Here is a 16,634-nt window from a genome sequence, read left to right as displayed (position 1 = left end):
CAAACTTTGTTCCTGATGAACCCTTATGGGCCATATTTGGATACCTAAAACCAGATAATTACACCTGTTCTCCAGGGGCCTGTAAACTACTGCATTGGGTGGCGGCTGCCAGTATTAGGGCCGTTTTACAGACATGGATCCACGACCATGCCCCTCCTTTCAAAATCTTTCTAGAGAAGCTGTCGTTCTCGCTTCAAATGGACTGGGTTGAGGCCTCTTTACATAAAGAGGGAAGGGTGCAGGCCTTTTTTGAAACTTGGGAAAGCTTCATCTCTCTGCTCCCACAGCACATCCAGAGCGATATTAAGACCTGTTTTCAGCCGACAGTCTGGTACCAGGAGCAACTACTACTGGGGGAGACACCTGTCCACTGATATCTCTGGGTGAACTGCTGCGGAGAGACACTTCGGGGTGTTTGGGGTGTACTTTGGTGTCAGTGGGTCCTGAACTTAAGGTTGGACACGTGCTGGGTGTCTGATGGGTAAACATTATGCTTGGTTATGACATGCCCCCCGCTTCCTTCTCCTTTTTCCCTTCCCCGGATTTTCAGGTTTGTCTTGATCTATTGTTCTGACCGATGCGATCTCTAATGAGGAGGTTTTGTTACATATGACTCAAATATTATCTGCATGGATATATGTATGAACATTTTTTTTGCATTAAATAAAACAAAGATTCAGGCTGTGTGCACACGCTGCGGATTATGTGCGGATTCATCCGCGCGGATTTTGTAAAATCCGCAGGTGAAACCGCAGGTCAAAAGACCTGCGGTTTTACCTGCGGATTGCTCTGCGGTTTTGCCCTGCGGTTTTTCATCTCCTCAATGGAGGAGATTGCAAACCGCAGGAGAATCCGCAGAAAGACATGTCAATTCTTTCTGCGGATTGAAAACCGCAGATAATCCGCGCGGAAAATTCTGCACCGTCTGCACTGCGGTTTTTGATTCCCATAGGGAATCATGGTACTGTACACCGCAGCAAAAACTGCTGCGGGTCCGCAGCGGCCAAAACCGCTGCGGAACCGCAGCAAAATCCGCAGCGTGTGCACACAGCCTAAAAGAAACACAGCTGGACTCCAATGAAGGAGTAGAACCATCTCAAGGAGGATCACAGGGAAATGGACAGCATGAGACTTAGATAAGAGAGTCTGAGCAAAGGGTCTGAATACTTATGACCATGTGATATCTCAGTTTTTCTTTTTTAATAAATTAGCAAAAATGTCTACATTTCAGTCAAGATGGGGTGCAGAGTGTACATTAGGGTGACCGCAAAAAATCGATGTCGGAATTTTGTCCGTCTGGACCCCACAAAACGATTCCCCTTTCCAGATATTGAGAGAGCCAAAATTTGAGCTCGATCAAACGACGTTAACCCGTGCCGCTCGTCTCTCAAAGTTTGAAAAAATCCAAATTGAGGTATTTTAAGATTTAGGTATTTTGCATAGTCTGTTAGACTATAAAGAATGTGACAACAACATTGCAGAAATAGCCCTGACCAAATTCTCGAACCATTTGTGGTATTTGAATGCAGAGTTGGTGGGATTATCGTTTTTTGATCCCACCATTACAGACAATGAAAAGTTGTTAATGGCTAATAAATTGCTCAGTAGCACAGATGAACCATCAGAGCACGCTAACCTACATGAGTTGATAATTTTACATAGTTATCTAATCTATTCTAGAGCTTTTGTTAAAGTAGTTTTTGAAACGTCAGAATATAATGCTCGGCATTTGCTTACAACTTGCAGGACATATTGCTTTTGTTCTTCATCTTTTGTCAGAAGGTCGATAAAGTCGGTTACTTCCTACCTCTTTTAATTTTTCTTTCCTAACTTTTGGATTTACAACCCTAGCGTGCTCTGATGGTTCATCTGTACTACTGAGCAATTTATTAGCCATTAACAACTTTTCATTGTCTGTAATGGTGGGATCAAAAAACGATAATCCCACCAACTCTGCATTCAAATACCACAAATGGTTCGAAAATTTGGTCAGGGCTATTTCTGCAATGTTGTTGTCACATTCTTTATAGTCTAACAGACTATGCAAAATACCTAAATCTTAAAATACCTCAATTTGGATTTTTTCAAACTTTGAGCGACGAGCGGCAAGGGTTAACGTCGTTTGATCGAGCTCAAATTTTGGCTCTCTCAATATCTGGAAAGGGGAATCGTTTTGTGGGGTCCAGACGGACAAAATTCTGACATTTTTTCCCCCCCATATGAGATCCGGTCACCCTAGTGTACATTAATGAGAAAAAAATGAATTTTTTTAAATTCTGTACCCACTGCATATTAGGTAGCTCCACCCACCACTCTGCTGAATGTTGGTTACTAGGCAGGTTACTAGTGTTGAGCGATACCGTTCGATACTCAAAAATATCGTATCAGATGGTATCGCCCGATACGAAAAAAATATCGGGTATCGCCGATTCCGATACCGGAAGTCCCATTGAAGTCAATGGGACTTCCGGTATCAGAATTTAAAAAAGCCCTTTATTTCCTTGTTGGCTAATTCTACATAATTGAAAACAAATAAGAATCATGTAGAATGTATTGTGGGAGGTGGAGGAGACATTAAAGGCATAGTGGTTTATTCAAATCACATGGCATAGCATTAATTCCATTTTTTTTTTTCAAGACGTTCGGAGTTAAAAAGATATTGACTATGTTAACCTTTTTTATATTTTGTCAGATACTGTATGTATGTTTCACAACTTCCATGCTCTTCACCTTCTTTTGTACTTCTCCCACACTTTCTCCTTCATGATCTGCAGCAGTAGCATTTTTTTCATCAACTTTTTCTTCACCTTATTCATCTTCTTCTTCTTCATCTTCTTCCCATTAATTTTTTTTTTCCATTCTTCATATTCTTCTTATTCAGCTATTACTAATTTTCATATGCTATTTCTTCATCTTCTTCCTATTCTTCTTTTTCTTCATTTTCTTATGGTGACAGGCATTCCTGTAGTACTTATCTATAAAAGTTATAAGATTACACCTTACATTCTGCCTGTCACAAAAGATTTACAACAGGATTTGTCCACGTTCAGTTTGGCCTGCAGCAGCAGGCATTTTCCAGGGGCACCACGAGGAGGAACAGACTCACCCCCATTTACTGCTTAGTCTTCTTCTGCTTATAATTTTGATTTCTTCTATGATGATTTTTAGTCTTATGCTTAATGTTCTTCTGCTTTCTGTTCTTCTGCTTTTGCTTCTTCTGCTTCTTGTTCTTCTGTCTTTTGTTCTGTATCTTGGTGGTTGTCTTCATGTTCTTTGTCCTCTTGGTCATATTATTTAGGGTCATATTTCTGGTCTTCTTTAGTGTGGTCTTCAGGTTCGTCGTCATCAAGGTCGTCGTCATGGAGATCAATAAGGATTACCAAAGACAATTTCAAAAAGCTTGATCTTGGAAATGTAGCAGAAGGTACAAGAAGGCTGAGAAACTGGCGAGAACCAGCTGACAGTACTGGAACCCCTAGTGGCAGCAGAAGGAACAATAGCTAATGGTACTACTGAGAAACAGCTGACGGTGCTGGACCCCGGTTACTATGCAGGAGGTACCTGTGCTAGAAACCACTACCAAGGACCAGCTGACCTTGCTGGACCTCGGATACCGAGATGGAGGCACCTAGGCCAAAGGCTCTGGCGAGAACCAGCTGACAGTGTTGGCACCCGGATGGGTAGCAGAAGGAACAAGAGCCAATGGCACTACCGAGGACCAACTGACGGTGCTGGACCACGGTTACTAAGCAGAAGGTACCTGTGCTAAAAAGCACTACCAAGGACCAGCTGACAGTGCTGGACCTCGGATACCGAGATGGAGGCACCTAGGCCAAAGGCTCTGGCGAGAACCAGCTGTCAGTGCTGGCACCCAGATGGGTAGCAGAAGGAACAAGAGCCAATGGCACTACCGAGGACCAACTGACGGTGCTGGACCACAGTTACTTAACAGAAGGTACCTGTGCTAAAAAGCACTACCAAGGACCAGCTGACGGTGCTTGACCTCGGATACCGAGATGGAGGCACCTAGGCCAAAGGATCTGGCGAGAACCAGCTGACAGTGCTGGAACCCGGGTGGGTAGCAGAAGGTACCCATCCAAAGCAAAGTAGCCAGGCCGCAAGCCGGCCGCAGTTACCAAAACCAACAGTCCTACAGGGGGTCCATGTCCCATTGGCACTACGGATCCAGCCTTCAGTGCCAGTTCCCGCAGCCCACATAGGAGTCACCTAAACTGCAGGCACCGTAGAGTCGGCTAACCCGGCCGCAAGACGACAGGACAACGGATTGTTGGTATAGTGACCTTGACACTACCCGGAAACAGCTGGTGTGCTGGAACCAGGCTGGGCAACAGGGAGTACCCGTGCCAAAGACACTGCCGAGCACCAACTGGCGTTGTTGGAACCCAGGGAAAATCATGGTGAAGGCCGAGGCCTACTTGGTGGCAGTTTTAGATTGTTTGTAGGCTACAACAGACTGTCAATGTGCTCCAATTAGGCATCTGTTTCCACTGTTTCCAGGATTTCACGTGACCACCAACACCGCTAGTTTATGCGTACAGTAGCCGTCTGCCCAATCCACACGTGTTCCTGTGTTACTGGGGTTCTGTAATGTCAGCAGATCCCCTGATGTGTGTCTGCCAATGTCTCCTGCTCTGTCCACCTTCCCACCACTTGCAGTGGGAAGGTGAACAGCGCAGGAGACAGTGCCGGACACACATTGGGGGATCTGCTCACGTAACAGAACACCAGGAACACAGGAACAAGTGTGGAATGCGTGGACGGCAACTGTGAGCAGGAACTGGCGGTGTTGGAGGTCAGGGGAAATACTAGAGACAGAGTGGAGACAGAGGCCAAATCAGAGAATGTTTAAATCAGAAGTAGTTACAATTTGGAGGCAGCAGCAGTTTGCCCTCCACACAGCAGGGGATCAGCTGACGTTACTGACCCCGACTTTCACATGAACGAGTGTTTTTTTCTGTGTGGACAGCACTTCCGAGCAACAACTGACGATGTTGGAGCCCAGGGATAGTCATTTTGTAGGCTGAGGTCTACTTGGGGGCAGTTTAAGATAAGACGTTGTTAGAATTTGGAGGCAGCAGGAGAGTTTGCCGTACACAGCAGGGAATCAGCAGACGTTACCGAACCCCACTTTCACATGAACAAGTGTTTTTTTCTGTGTGGACAGCACTTCCGAGCACCAACTGGCGTTGTTGGAGCCCAGGGACAATCATGGTGTAGGCCAAGGCCTACTTGGTGGCAGTTTTAGATTGTTTGTAGGCTACAACAGACTGTCAACGTGCTCCAATTAGGCAGCTGTCCCACTCTGTTTCCAGGATTTCACGTGACCACCAACACCGCCAGTTTATGCGTACAGCAGCCGTTTGCCCAATCCACATGTGTTCCTGTGTTACTGGGGTTCTGTAATGTCAGCAGATCCCCTGATGTGTGTCTGCCAATGTCTCCTGCTCTGTCCATATTCCCACCACTTGCAGTGGGAAGGTGGACAGCGCAGGAGACAGTGCCGGACACACATTGGGGGATCTGCTCACATAACAGAACACCAGGAACACAGGAACAAGTGTGGAATGAGTGGATGGCAACTGTGAGCAGGAACTGGCGGTGTTGGAGGTCAGGGGAAATACTAGAGACAGAGTGGAGACAGAGGCCAAATCAGAGAATTTTTAAATCAGAAGTAGTTACAATTTGGAGGCAGCAGCAGTTTGCCCTCCACACAGCAGGGGATCAGCTGACGTTACTGACCCCCACTTTCACATGAACGAGTGTTTTTTTCTGTGTGGACAGCACTTCCGAGCAACAACTGACGATGCTGGAGCCCAGGGATAGTCATTTTGTAGGCTGAGGCCTACTTGGAGGCAGTTTAAGATAAGACGTTGTTAGAATTTGGAGGGAGCAGTACACTTTGCCATACACACAGCAGGGGATCAGCTGACGTTACCGAACCCCACTTACACATGAGCGAGTGTTTTGTCTGTGTGGACAGTACTTCTGAGCACCAACTGGCGGTGTCGGAGCCCAGGGAAAATCAGGTAGTAGGCTGAAGCCTACTTGGTGGCAGTTTTCGATTGTTTCTACACTACTACTAACTGTCAATGTACTCCAATTAGGCCTCTGGCTTCACTCTGTTTCGAGTATTTCCTCTGGCTTCCAACCACGCCAGTTGCTGCTCTGAAATGCCGTCTGCACAACCAACACTTGTTCCTGTGTTACTGGGGTTCTGTAACACCAGCTTCTCCCTAGAGGTGAGTCAGGCAATGTCTCCTGCTCTGTCCACTTTTCCACTACAAGTAGTGGGAATGTAGACAAAGCAGGAGACATTGCCGGACTCACCTCTGGAGATGAGCAGATGTTACAGGACCCAGGTAACACAGGAACAAGTGTTGATTGTGCAGACGGCACTTGAGAGCACAAACAGGCGGTGTTGTAGGCCGGAGGAAATACTCAAAACAGAGTGGAGACAGAGGGCAAATCAGAGAACATATTAAATCAGAGGTAGTCAGAAGTTGTAGGCAGCAGGAGAGTTTGGCGTACACACAGCAGGGGATCAGCTGACGTTACCGAACCCCACTTACACATGAGCGAGTGTTTTGTCTGTGCGTACAGCACTTCTAAGCACCAACTGGCGGTGTCGGAGCCCAGGGAAAATCAGGTAGTAGGCCGAGGCCTACTTGGAGCCAGGTGTAAATCTGAGGTACTTTGAGTTTGGAGGGAGCAGGACACTTTGCCATACACACAGTAGGGGATCAGCTGACGTTACCAAACCCCACTTACACATGAGCGAGTGTTTTGTCTGTGTTGACAGCACTTCTGAGCAACAATGGGCGTTGCTGTAGCCCAGGAAATAAAGTTCAGGTCATAGAAACATGAACGCAACAGGAGACCGGGATCCTGTTGCCAGCCAATTATTTATTCTGGAAGAGGACTGGCAAATTCAGGTGAGTTCCAGGCCTTGTTCATTTTCACAAAAGTAAGCCGGTCAACATTATCGGCGGATAGTCACATGCGACAGTCTGTTACCACACCACCTGCAGCACTAAAGACACATTCCGATAATACACTGGCAGCAGGGCAAGCCAGCACCTCCAATGCATACTGGCTAAGCTCTGGCCATGTATCCAGCTTAGAGACCCAATACTTGAACAGGGAAGAGCCGTCTGGGAGTACACTAACAGGGCAAGACAAGTAGTCTGTCACCATCTGACGGAAACGTTGCCTCCTGCTGACTGGAGCCGTCTGTGATGGTGTAGCCGTTTGTGGCGGTCCCACAAAACTTTTCCACATTTGGGCCATACTGGCCTTGCCTTGTCCTGCGGCACTGCCTCTGCTACCTCTTTGTGCAGAGCTTCCTCCACTGCCTCTACCCACATGGCTGCTTTGAAAAGCACTACCAGCAACACTTGCGGGGGGGAATGGAGAACATGATGGCCTGCACAAGTGTTTCTTGGTACTCCCGCATTTTACGCTCCCGGTTCAACTGTGGTATGAGGCTTTGTAAGTTGTCCCGGTAGCGAGGATCTAAGAGGGTGTACACCCAATAATCAGCCGTGTGGAGAATGTTGGCGATGCGGCGGTCATTTAACAAGCACTGCAGCATGAAATCAACCATGTGCTGCAGACTGCCAACTCGACCGGAAACTCTGTCCCCAGCTTGAGGCAGCATCTTGGCCTGCTCAGCATCACCCCACCCTCGCTGTACACACTGACTACTAGAGCCTTGTGTACCTCCCTCCTCTGGAGAGATGTGTTCCTCCTCCTCCATTGACTCCTCGTCATCCTCATCACTAAGTGTCCCCTGCCTGGGCCTTTGTGTGGAAGCACGTTGCGCAGACTTGCCAGAAGCAGATGGCATTTCTGACTCCTCATCCTCGACCTCTTCAAAAACCTCCTCACTTAGTGCTTGCAAGGTTTTTTGAAGCAGACAGATAAGGGGGACAGTCATGCTGACTAGTGCATCATCTGCACTGGCCATCCGCGTGGAGTCATCGAAGGCACGCAAAACTTGGCAGATGTCCCTCATAGTGGCCCACTCAGTGGTGGTGAAGTGTGTCCGGCGCACAGTGCGACTTGTTTGCGCCTGATGCAGCTGGTACTCCATTACTGCTGCCTGCTGCTCATACAACCGCTCCAACATATGTAACATTGAATTCCACCTGGTGGGGAGGTCACATATGATGCGATGTTCTGGCAGACGGAATCGGCGTTGCAGAGATGCAATGCGCGATCTTGCCATGCTGGAACGCCGCAAGTGAGCACACTCTAGACGAACCTTGTGCAGCAGTGCATCAAGATCCGGATAGTCCCTCAGAAAGCTCTGCACGACCAAATTGAGCACGTGTGCCAGACATGGTATGTGAGTGAGGTTGCCTAGGCCCAGAGCTGCCACTAGATTTCGGCCATTGTCACTCACTACCAAACCTGGCTGGAGATTCGCTGGCACAAACCACACATCGCTCTCCTGCTTGATGGCATTCCAGAGCTCCTGTGCTGTGTGGCTCCGATTCCCCAAAGAAATTAATTTAAGGACGGCCTGTTGACGTTTGGCCACACCTGTGCTCATATCTGGCCTAACAGGCTCATGCAGTGCTGATTCCGAGGAACTAGAGTAGGAGGAGGACTCAATATGTACAGACTGCATTCCTGCAATCCTTGGAGTTGGCAGAATACGTACAGAGCCACTCTCCAGATCTGTACCCGGCTCCACAACATTGACCCAATGGGCAGTGAGGGAAAGGTATCGTCCCTGTCCATGGCTACTGGTCCATGCATCGGTGGTCAGGTGGACCTTGCTACTGACGGCGTTTAGTAGCGCATTTTTAATTTTTCCCTCCACATGCTTTTGCAGGGCAGGGACGGCTTGCCTGCTGAAATAAAAGGGGCTGGGCACATTGTATTGTGGAACTGCCAATGACATCAAGTTCCGGAAGGTGTCAGTCTCCACCAGCCTGAATGACATAGCATCTCAAGGGCCAGTAGTTTGGCAATGCCGGCATTCAGAGCCAGTGCTCGGGGATGGTTTGCCAAGTATGGCCGCTTTTTCTCCCATGCCTGTGCTACCGATTGCTGGTGAGTGGCCTGGGAATGTGCTGATGACTGAGAACGTGGTTCAGTGGGTGGAATTTCACTGGGTCTCTGGACAACAGTGGCAGAGGTTCTTCCTTGGCGTTCCAGTGAGGAAGCCGAACCAGCTGTGTGTGAGCTGGAGGAAGAGGCCCCAACACGAGCTGAAGAGGTGGTAGGTGCTGCTGAAGGTTGGCCTACATCTTCAGTGTGTCTGTGTAACTCCACCTCGTGCTTGGTACGCACATGTTTCCACATATTTGTGGTATTGAGGTTGCTCACATTTTTCCCTCGTTTAACTTTCTGATGACAGAGCTTGCATTTGACAAAGCAAATGTCATCTGCAACTGTGTCAAAAAAAGACCACGCACTGCAAGTCCTGGGAGCGCCCGTTTTCTGTTTTGGAAGAGGATTGCTCCTCACGGGTGCCAAAGTGGAGGCTACAGGCAACCAAGTATGCCCCCGCCCTCTCCCTCCTCTTTTGGCCGTTCGGGGAATCTCTTCCTCAGAGCTGCTCCCACCACCTTCCTGTGGCTGATGCCATGATGGGTCAAGGACCTCATCATCTCCACTCCCCTCTTCAAGCACCGGCTGGTCCTGGGTTGTCTCGCCAGCACCGTATGCACCAGAAATTGGCAACTGAGTCTCATCATCAGATGAGCACTGAGGTGTGCTGACAATAGGCACTGGCCCACCCGCCTCTTCAGATTCAGAGGGACAAAGCAGTTGCGCATCACTGCATACTCCCTCTTCTTCACGTTCTAGAATGCTGCTTGGCTGGCCACCTCTTTCCAAGCCAACAGATTCTGAGAACAGAAGTAAAGATTGAGATGGCTCCTGTCCAGGGCTCTCAGACTGCCTGGGCAATTTGGCAGGTGGTGAAGAGACAGATGGTTGCTCTTAAGTGCTCTGGCCCTGGGAGGATGCGGAAGTCATTGAAGTGGATGCGTTAGCTGCCATCCATCCGACAACGGCTTCAATTTGTTAGTCACGCAGCAGTGGGGTACGGCGAGGTCCTACAAAGCTGTGCATGAAGGACTGTTGCCTGGTAAAAGTGGGGGGTGCCGGGTCCCTGGTGGCCGCAGCAGACACGAATCCCCACGTCCTCTCCCTGCTGAAACTCCGGCCACGACCACGTGCCTTACTCCCTGCCTTCTTCATCTTGGTAGACTGATAAAGATAGGCAGAAAAGTAAAAAAGGGGGGGCTTAGTGTTCTTATTCCTGAACACCTGCTAACCAGTATAAGAAACACTAATTTGGCTAAGAGTGTGTGTACTACACTTTAATATGATCTAATGTGGCCTACACAATTCTAAAGTGGAGTGTTTGGTGAACTTTATTTCCTTTTTTTTTGGGGGGGGGAAATAAAAGGATGTTACCAAGGTTTGAAAGCTATAGTATCACAAACTTTTTGGAGCGATTACAATGCAGGAAGCTAACCTACAATGCAATTGATGAGGCTCCAAAAAATAGGGTGATACTAGTCTGGCTGGCCCTGAAGGGCACAAGCCAGCAAAAAGGCTCCTCTATCTAATCCTATATAGTGTTTGCAACCAACCAATGACAATGGATCCGGATGGAAGCACACTAATATAGGAGCAAAAATCTGGACAAATTAGCTGCAAAAAAAGGACTATGTATGAGGCAGTGACGCACGCTGAGCGGACAACAACCAGCGGTGGCTGTAGAACACACTGCAAAGTGAGCTGCACTCACACACAGAGAGACCTATCAGACAGCCAAAAACAGTGCAGAGAAATGGGCTATAGCACTGAAAGGCTGCTGAAAGGCTCCGCTGTCCACTCCTTTAGTGTTTGCAACCAACGTATATGGATACGTATGGAAGCACACTATACAGGAGAAAAAAAAAGCAGCAATAAAAGAAAAATGTGTATGAGGCAGAGACACACGCTGGGCGGCCTACAAGCAGACGTGCCTGCAGGACACACTACACAGCGTGGGTCTGCACTCACACAGCCCTTGCAGACAGCTATTAAAACAGCGCTGCTGGGCTAAAAAAATGCTACAGTGGTGGATTATGTAGCCTGGGTAGAGCAATAGATATGTTTGATGATCGCTATTTCTAACTGTCCCTCACAGTCTTCAACAGCAGCCTGTCCCTAACTGAATTCATAGCAGAGTGAACCCGAAATGGCGGCTGCTGCGGTTTTTATAGTGCATCATGACATCATTTCAGCAGCCAATCACAGCCATGCCAGTAGTTAACATGCCTACATGCGTAACAGGATGTGCCCACACTTCTGAGGATCCCCATTGGCTGAATCAAATCGAGCGGGCTCCTAGCATTATGGGAACTTCCGATTCCGGTATTCGATACGAAAAAAGTATCGGAACTAAGTATCGGAATTCCGATACAGCGAATATCGGCCGATACCCGATACTTGCGGTATCGGAATGCTCAACACTACAGGTTACTCGTCCGTAAACGTGTGCCTCTGTGCTTGTGTGCTTTACTGTGTATGGCCGGTTTTGTCCCCTGACTTTTGCCTCTGTGTTCTGCTTTGTACTGCTCTGTCCCTCCTGGTTATCTGATCCTCTTGGCTTGTCTCTGTTTACTCTTTGTCTTGTCCCTAGGTACTGCGCACTCGTCTGGCTTTTGACCCTTGGCTCTCCTTGACCACATTTACTGTCTTTGCCCTGCGCTCTGTGTGCTCAGTTGCCTTCCCTGCACTCACGTGTGGTGACTCTGCCCCCTGGTCACGTGATCGCTTAGTGCCAGGTCCTGTGCTTCCTGCACTAGCCTCAGGTCCTTGCGCAATCCATGCCTTCTGCCTGCACTACCTGCGCTCATTCATGTACCCCCTGACAGCATTCCCTAGGCAGCGCCAGTGACACCTTAGGTGTCATTATATCACGTCAAGGAAACTTACAGTCAGAGTAAGTGAACATGTCTTGAACATCAACAATTCTAAAAAGTTTGAAGGCCTGACTCAATTAAAACCCTTGCCGAGACATTTTTATTATTATTATTATTACTATTTATTTATATAGCACCATTGATTCCATGGTGCTGTACATGAGAAGGTGTTACATACAAATTACAGATATCACTTACAGTAAACAAACTAACAATGACAGACTGATACAGGGGGCGAGAGGACCCTGCCCTTTCGGGCTTACATGCTACAGGATGGTGGGGAAGGAGACAGTAGGTTGGTGGGTTGCAGCAGTTTCGGTGTTGGTTGAGGTGAGATCACCGGTAGTGGTGAGAGAGAAGGAGGTAGCGGGGTCATTGCAGGCTGTAGGCCTTCTTGAAGAGGTGGGTTTTCAGGTTCCGTCTGAAGGTTCCAAATGTGGTTGATAGTCGGACTTGTTGGGGCAAAGAATTCCAGAAAATAGGGGATATTCGGGAGAAGTCTTGGAGGCGGTTGTGTGAGGAGCGAATAAGTGTGGAGGAGAGAAGGAGGTCTTGCGAGGACCGGAGATTACGTGAGGGAAGGTATTGGGAGATTAGTTCAGAGACATATGGGGGAGACAGGTTATAGATGGCCTTGTAGGTCAGTATTAGTAATTTTAACTGGATACGCTGAGGGAAAGGGAGCCAGTGAAGAGATTTGCAGAGGGGAGAAGTGGAGGAGTAGCGAGGAGAGAGATGAATTAGTCAGGCGGCAGAGTTAAGGATGGACTGGAGAGGTGCGAGGGTGTTAGCAGGGAGACCACAGAAAAGGATGTTGCAGTAGTCGAGGCGGGAGATGATGAGGGCATGCACAAGCATTTTAGTAGACTGAGGGTTGAGGAAAGGACGGATTCTGGAAATATTTTTGAGCTGGAGGCGACAGGAGGTAGTAAGAGCTTGGATGTGCGGTTTGAAGGACAGGGCAGAGTCAATGATTACTCCGAGGCAGCGGACTTCCGGTACTGGGGAAAGTGTGATGTCATTAATTTTTATAGCTAGGTTGGGTAAGGAAGATCTGAGAGATGGAGGAAAGATGATGAGTTCAGATTTGTCCACATTGAGCTTGAGGAAGCGAGAGAAGAAGGAGGATATGGCTGATAGACACTCTGGGATTCTGGACAGCAGTGAGGTGACTTCTGGGCCAGAGAGGTAGATCTGGGTGTCATCAGCATAAAGGTGGTAGTGGAATCCGTGGGACTTTATGAGTTGCCCCAGACCAAGTGTATAGACTGAGAAGAGTAGGGGTCCTAAAACAGAGCCTTGGGGGACTCCAACAGAGAGAGACATTTCAAGACAACACATAACTGTGATTCCAGCTTACTACGTGTCTCTGGCATCGATAGAGTCCTGGTTACCAATAGGGGTGGCGACTGGAAAAAGATCTTTTCACTAAGGATGGGCAAACCTGATCTGTAAAGTTCTGGACCCGTACCGAACACATAGTATTCATTCACAAGGTCCCGAAAACGGGTTTCCATGGTTAACCCGCGTTTCAGTTCAGGTCCAAGGCCTGTAATAGCATAAAACTAATAATAAACATTATACTTACCTGTCCTGCGATGCGTCCTCCAATCCCACTGTCTCCTGGCCGCATCTGCTTCCGGGGCCGCGCATTAACTTCCAGCGGTATTCACTAAACTCAGCAGTCTTCGGCTTTTTCCGTCAGTGTTTGTGCAGTGACGTCAGGGTTCACCCCAGTTCATGGCTGACGTCAACGCATGAACACTATCGACGACGGCCAAAAATTGCCGAATAGTGGAGTGCATAACCCGGATGTTAATGAGAGGCCCCGGAAGTAGATGCGGTCGGAATACAGCGAGACGGGAGGATGCATCGCTTGACCAGTAAGTATAATTATAAAGTTTATTATTAATTTTATGCTTTGTTTTACAGCCCCCCCATCCCATTTCTGTAAAGTCCAAGCTCTGGGTTCGGACGCAAGTTCACATCTTCTCCGGCTCAGAGCTCGAACTTTACAAAAAAACTCGGGGGAACCCACCGATCCCGATCATCGGGGAGTTCGCCCATCACTACTGGTCACAATTAGAGACTAAATGGATCCGGCAATTAAATACCTTACGTCCAAATGGTGTAAATGAAGTTCTCAGCTTCTCCCCTTTCCTATAGGGGGTTTGGTACAATTCGTTCTCTACACTCTTTATTACATAAAACAGTTTTATCTGATTTCAATGTGTCTTATTTGTTTTTTATTTCCTCATAAGACAATGGTCAAAAGATCGCCGATCTGCACTTTACTCTCCTATGGTGACGATCCTCTAGACATCCGGACAGTCAGGAATATTGGATCCCATCTGTGTCTCCCCACTATTCTAACAATGGACGCTCTCTCCGCGATCATTTACTCCTCTATACGGTTATTACGGGGAATGACTCTGTGATGACTTTTCTTCTGGGAGAGACACAGATCACATGTGGCTAATATTGCTGTGTGAATATAAACTTATATTTTTCTGAACATTTTTTTTCTACTTTTGGCATTGTGAAGATATACAGCATTGTATCTTAATTAACCAGATGACTATTTTTAGCAGACGAAGAATAATAGAATGTTATCTGTATGTTGGCTTTCAAATTTAATTGTAGATTTCTGGTTGGTCAAGAAAACAGACTTTTGTTTGTGTAAGCCGGTAATATTGACTTTTACTGTGCGCTTATTCTTGATCACTCACATCTGCTATACTCACTTTTCTTTTCTGTCCTGTCTAGTCAGTGTGGGTCCCATCATTTGCTCAGTCTATTTTTCTGCCTGCGCTTGTGTTTCATCTTGTCTCACCGACAAAATATGTTTTTGATCGTGTGTTATTCCCCTTTATGTTTGGCGGTATAATGATAAAGCATTGTTTTTTACCTCGTTTTTTATTTATTTTTTACTGTGTTCACTGAAGGGGTCAACTAGTCTGACAGTTTTATAGGTCGGGTCGTTACGTATGCGGCGATACTAAATATGTGTACTTTTACTGATTTTTTTTACATAAAGAAATATATTTACTTGAAAAATATAATGCTCAAAAAATATAGGGAACACTTTATTTTTTTGAGCAGTATATTTATTTATTTTTTCTTTATTTAAGAATTTAAAAATATTTTTACACAGTATAATTTTTTTTTTTTTACTTTGTCCCAGGATGGGACATCACTATATAGTTTCAGATCGCTGATCTGACACTTTGCGGAACACTTTGTAGTAGGTAGTGCAGGAGGCTCTCAGCAGGCACTGACAAACCACCTCCCTGAAGGACCCCGTGGCCATCTTGGATCCGGGGGCCAGCAGGGAGGAGGCCCTCAGAACAATACAATCACATTGCGTTGTTCTGAGGGTCTCAGGGAAGCACGCAAGGAGCCCTCTCCCTGCGCGATGCTTCCCTATGCCACCAGAACGCTTCAAACATGTTTGATCACAGTGCGCCGGGAGTTAAAGTTTTAAGAGTGGTTCGTGATCACTCCTGGCACTTAGTGCCTGGTGTCACCTGTGATAATCAGCTGAAATCCAGCCACAATCAGCCTCGCTACCCCCGTGAGCGCGGCTGATCGCGTATGACGTACTATTCCCTTCCATGGGCATTAAGGCCATGGGCACATGGACATTATAGTACGTCATACGTCAGAAAGGGGTTAAGTGGGCCTTGGAGCCCCTACGTTATTATTTGCTCAGTCGACTATTTCGTTTTGTGAAAGATGATTCACCCTTGGTATAGATGAGGAATGCCAAGGAGAGGAATGCTCAGGTCACCAGATGCTTTCTTTCCAAGCAGAATTTTAATCTCAGCATTGAACATCGGGCAGGGAAATCGCTGGTAAATACGATGTGGATGGAGTCCTATTAGACCTGCTGGAGTGCCTTGTAGTCACAGCAGGACACCTGTGAGTCACAAAGCAAAATAAAAGTAAGCATGGAGCTGGTCAAGCTATTTGGTTAAGGCATTGTTCAGGAAAACCCAGTATGTTCTTTCATTTTTGAAACGGACTACAGGAAGGTAGCGAGCAGTCCGTTTCCTCCAGACCGGGTCTTGCAAGTGGCCCATGGCCACAGATTCCAGGTTAAAACCCCTGCAGCAATAGTTTGGGTGTGCCAGTTTGGAATTTGCCACTTGCAGAGCAGTCGGATCTGTAGAAGCTCAGTCTGTGTGAGATAACACAGAGCCAACAGAGTGAATTCCTGGCACCCCACAGCATGATACGGTGGTGCCGTCTCCCTCGGCCCCTGGACTCCCACTGACGGTTTTGTTTCCTGGCTGCGATCCGAAGGATGCCGTATGCTTTACACTGTGTGTGTGGACATTAAAACACGTTTTGCTGTGAATTTTTCCTGTGGTCACTGTCTGTCACACTGAATCAACCCACTGCACTACACAGATTTATATTTTTTTTTGTTTGGCTGCTGTCACTCACCAAAAAAACGCTTTTTATTGCAAAAACTAGTTTTTGTATTGCCATATTTTGAAAGCTAAAAATTTTTCCATATTTCGGCCCACATAGTGATGTGAGGGCTTGCTTTTTGCAGGACGAGTTGACGTTTTTACTAGTACCATTATCAGACACATGACACCCTTTGATCACTTTCGATTCTGATTTTTGGGAGGCAGAATGAACAAAAATCAGCAATTCAGGAATTTGTGTTTA

The 16,634-nt window shown here is 47.2% G+C and overlaps 1 protein-coding gene across 1 annotated transcript in view; it reads right to left on the bottom strand.

Moving 5' to 3' along the window:
• Positions 1-13,587, bottom strand: part of LOC141074047 (uncharacterized) — a 78,491-nt gene extending 64,904 nt beyond the window's left edge. The window contains exon 1 of the mRNA XM_073561565.1: positions 13,543-13,587. Coding sequence (XP_073417666.1) covers positions 13,543-13,587 — 45 coding nt within the window. The remainder of the gene's footprint in view (positions 1-13,542) is intronic.
• Positions 13,588-16,634: the final 3,047 nt, after the last annotated feature.

The sequence above is a fragment of the Dendrobates tinctorius genome, unplaced genomic scaffold, assembly GCF_039654945.1.
Source record: "Dendrobates tinctorius isolate UK_male_01 unplaced genomic scaffold, ASM3965494v1 ptg000322l, whole genome shotgun sequence".
Classification (NCBI taxonomy): Eukaryota; Metazoa; Chordata; class Amphibia; order Anura; family Dendrobatidae; genus Dendrobates; species Dendrobates tinctorius.
Note: the sequence above shows the minus strand (reverse complement) of the source record. Positions and strands in the feature narration are given on the sequence as shown.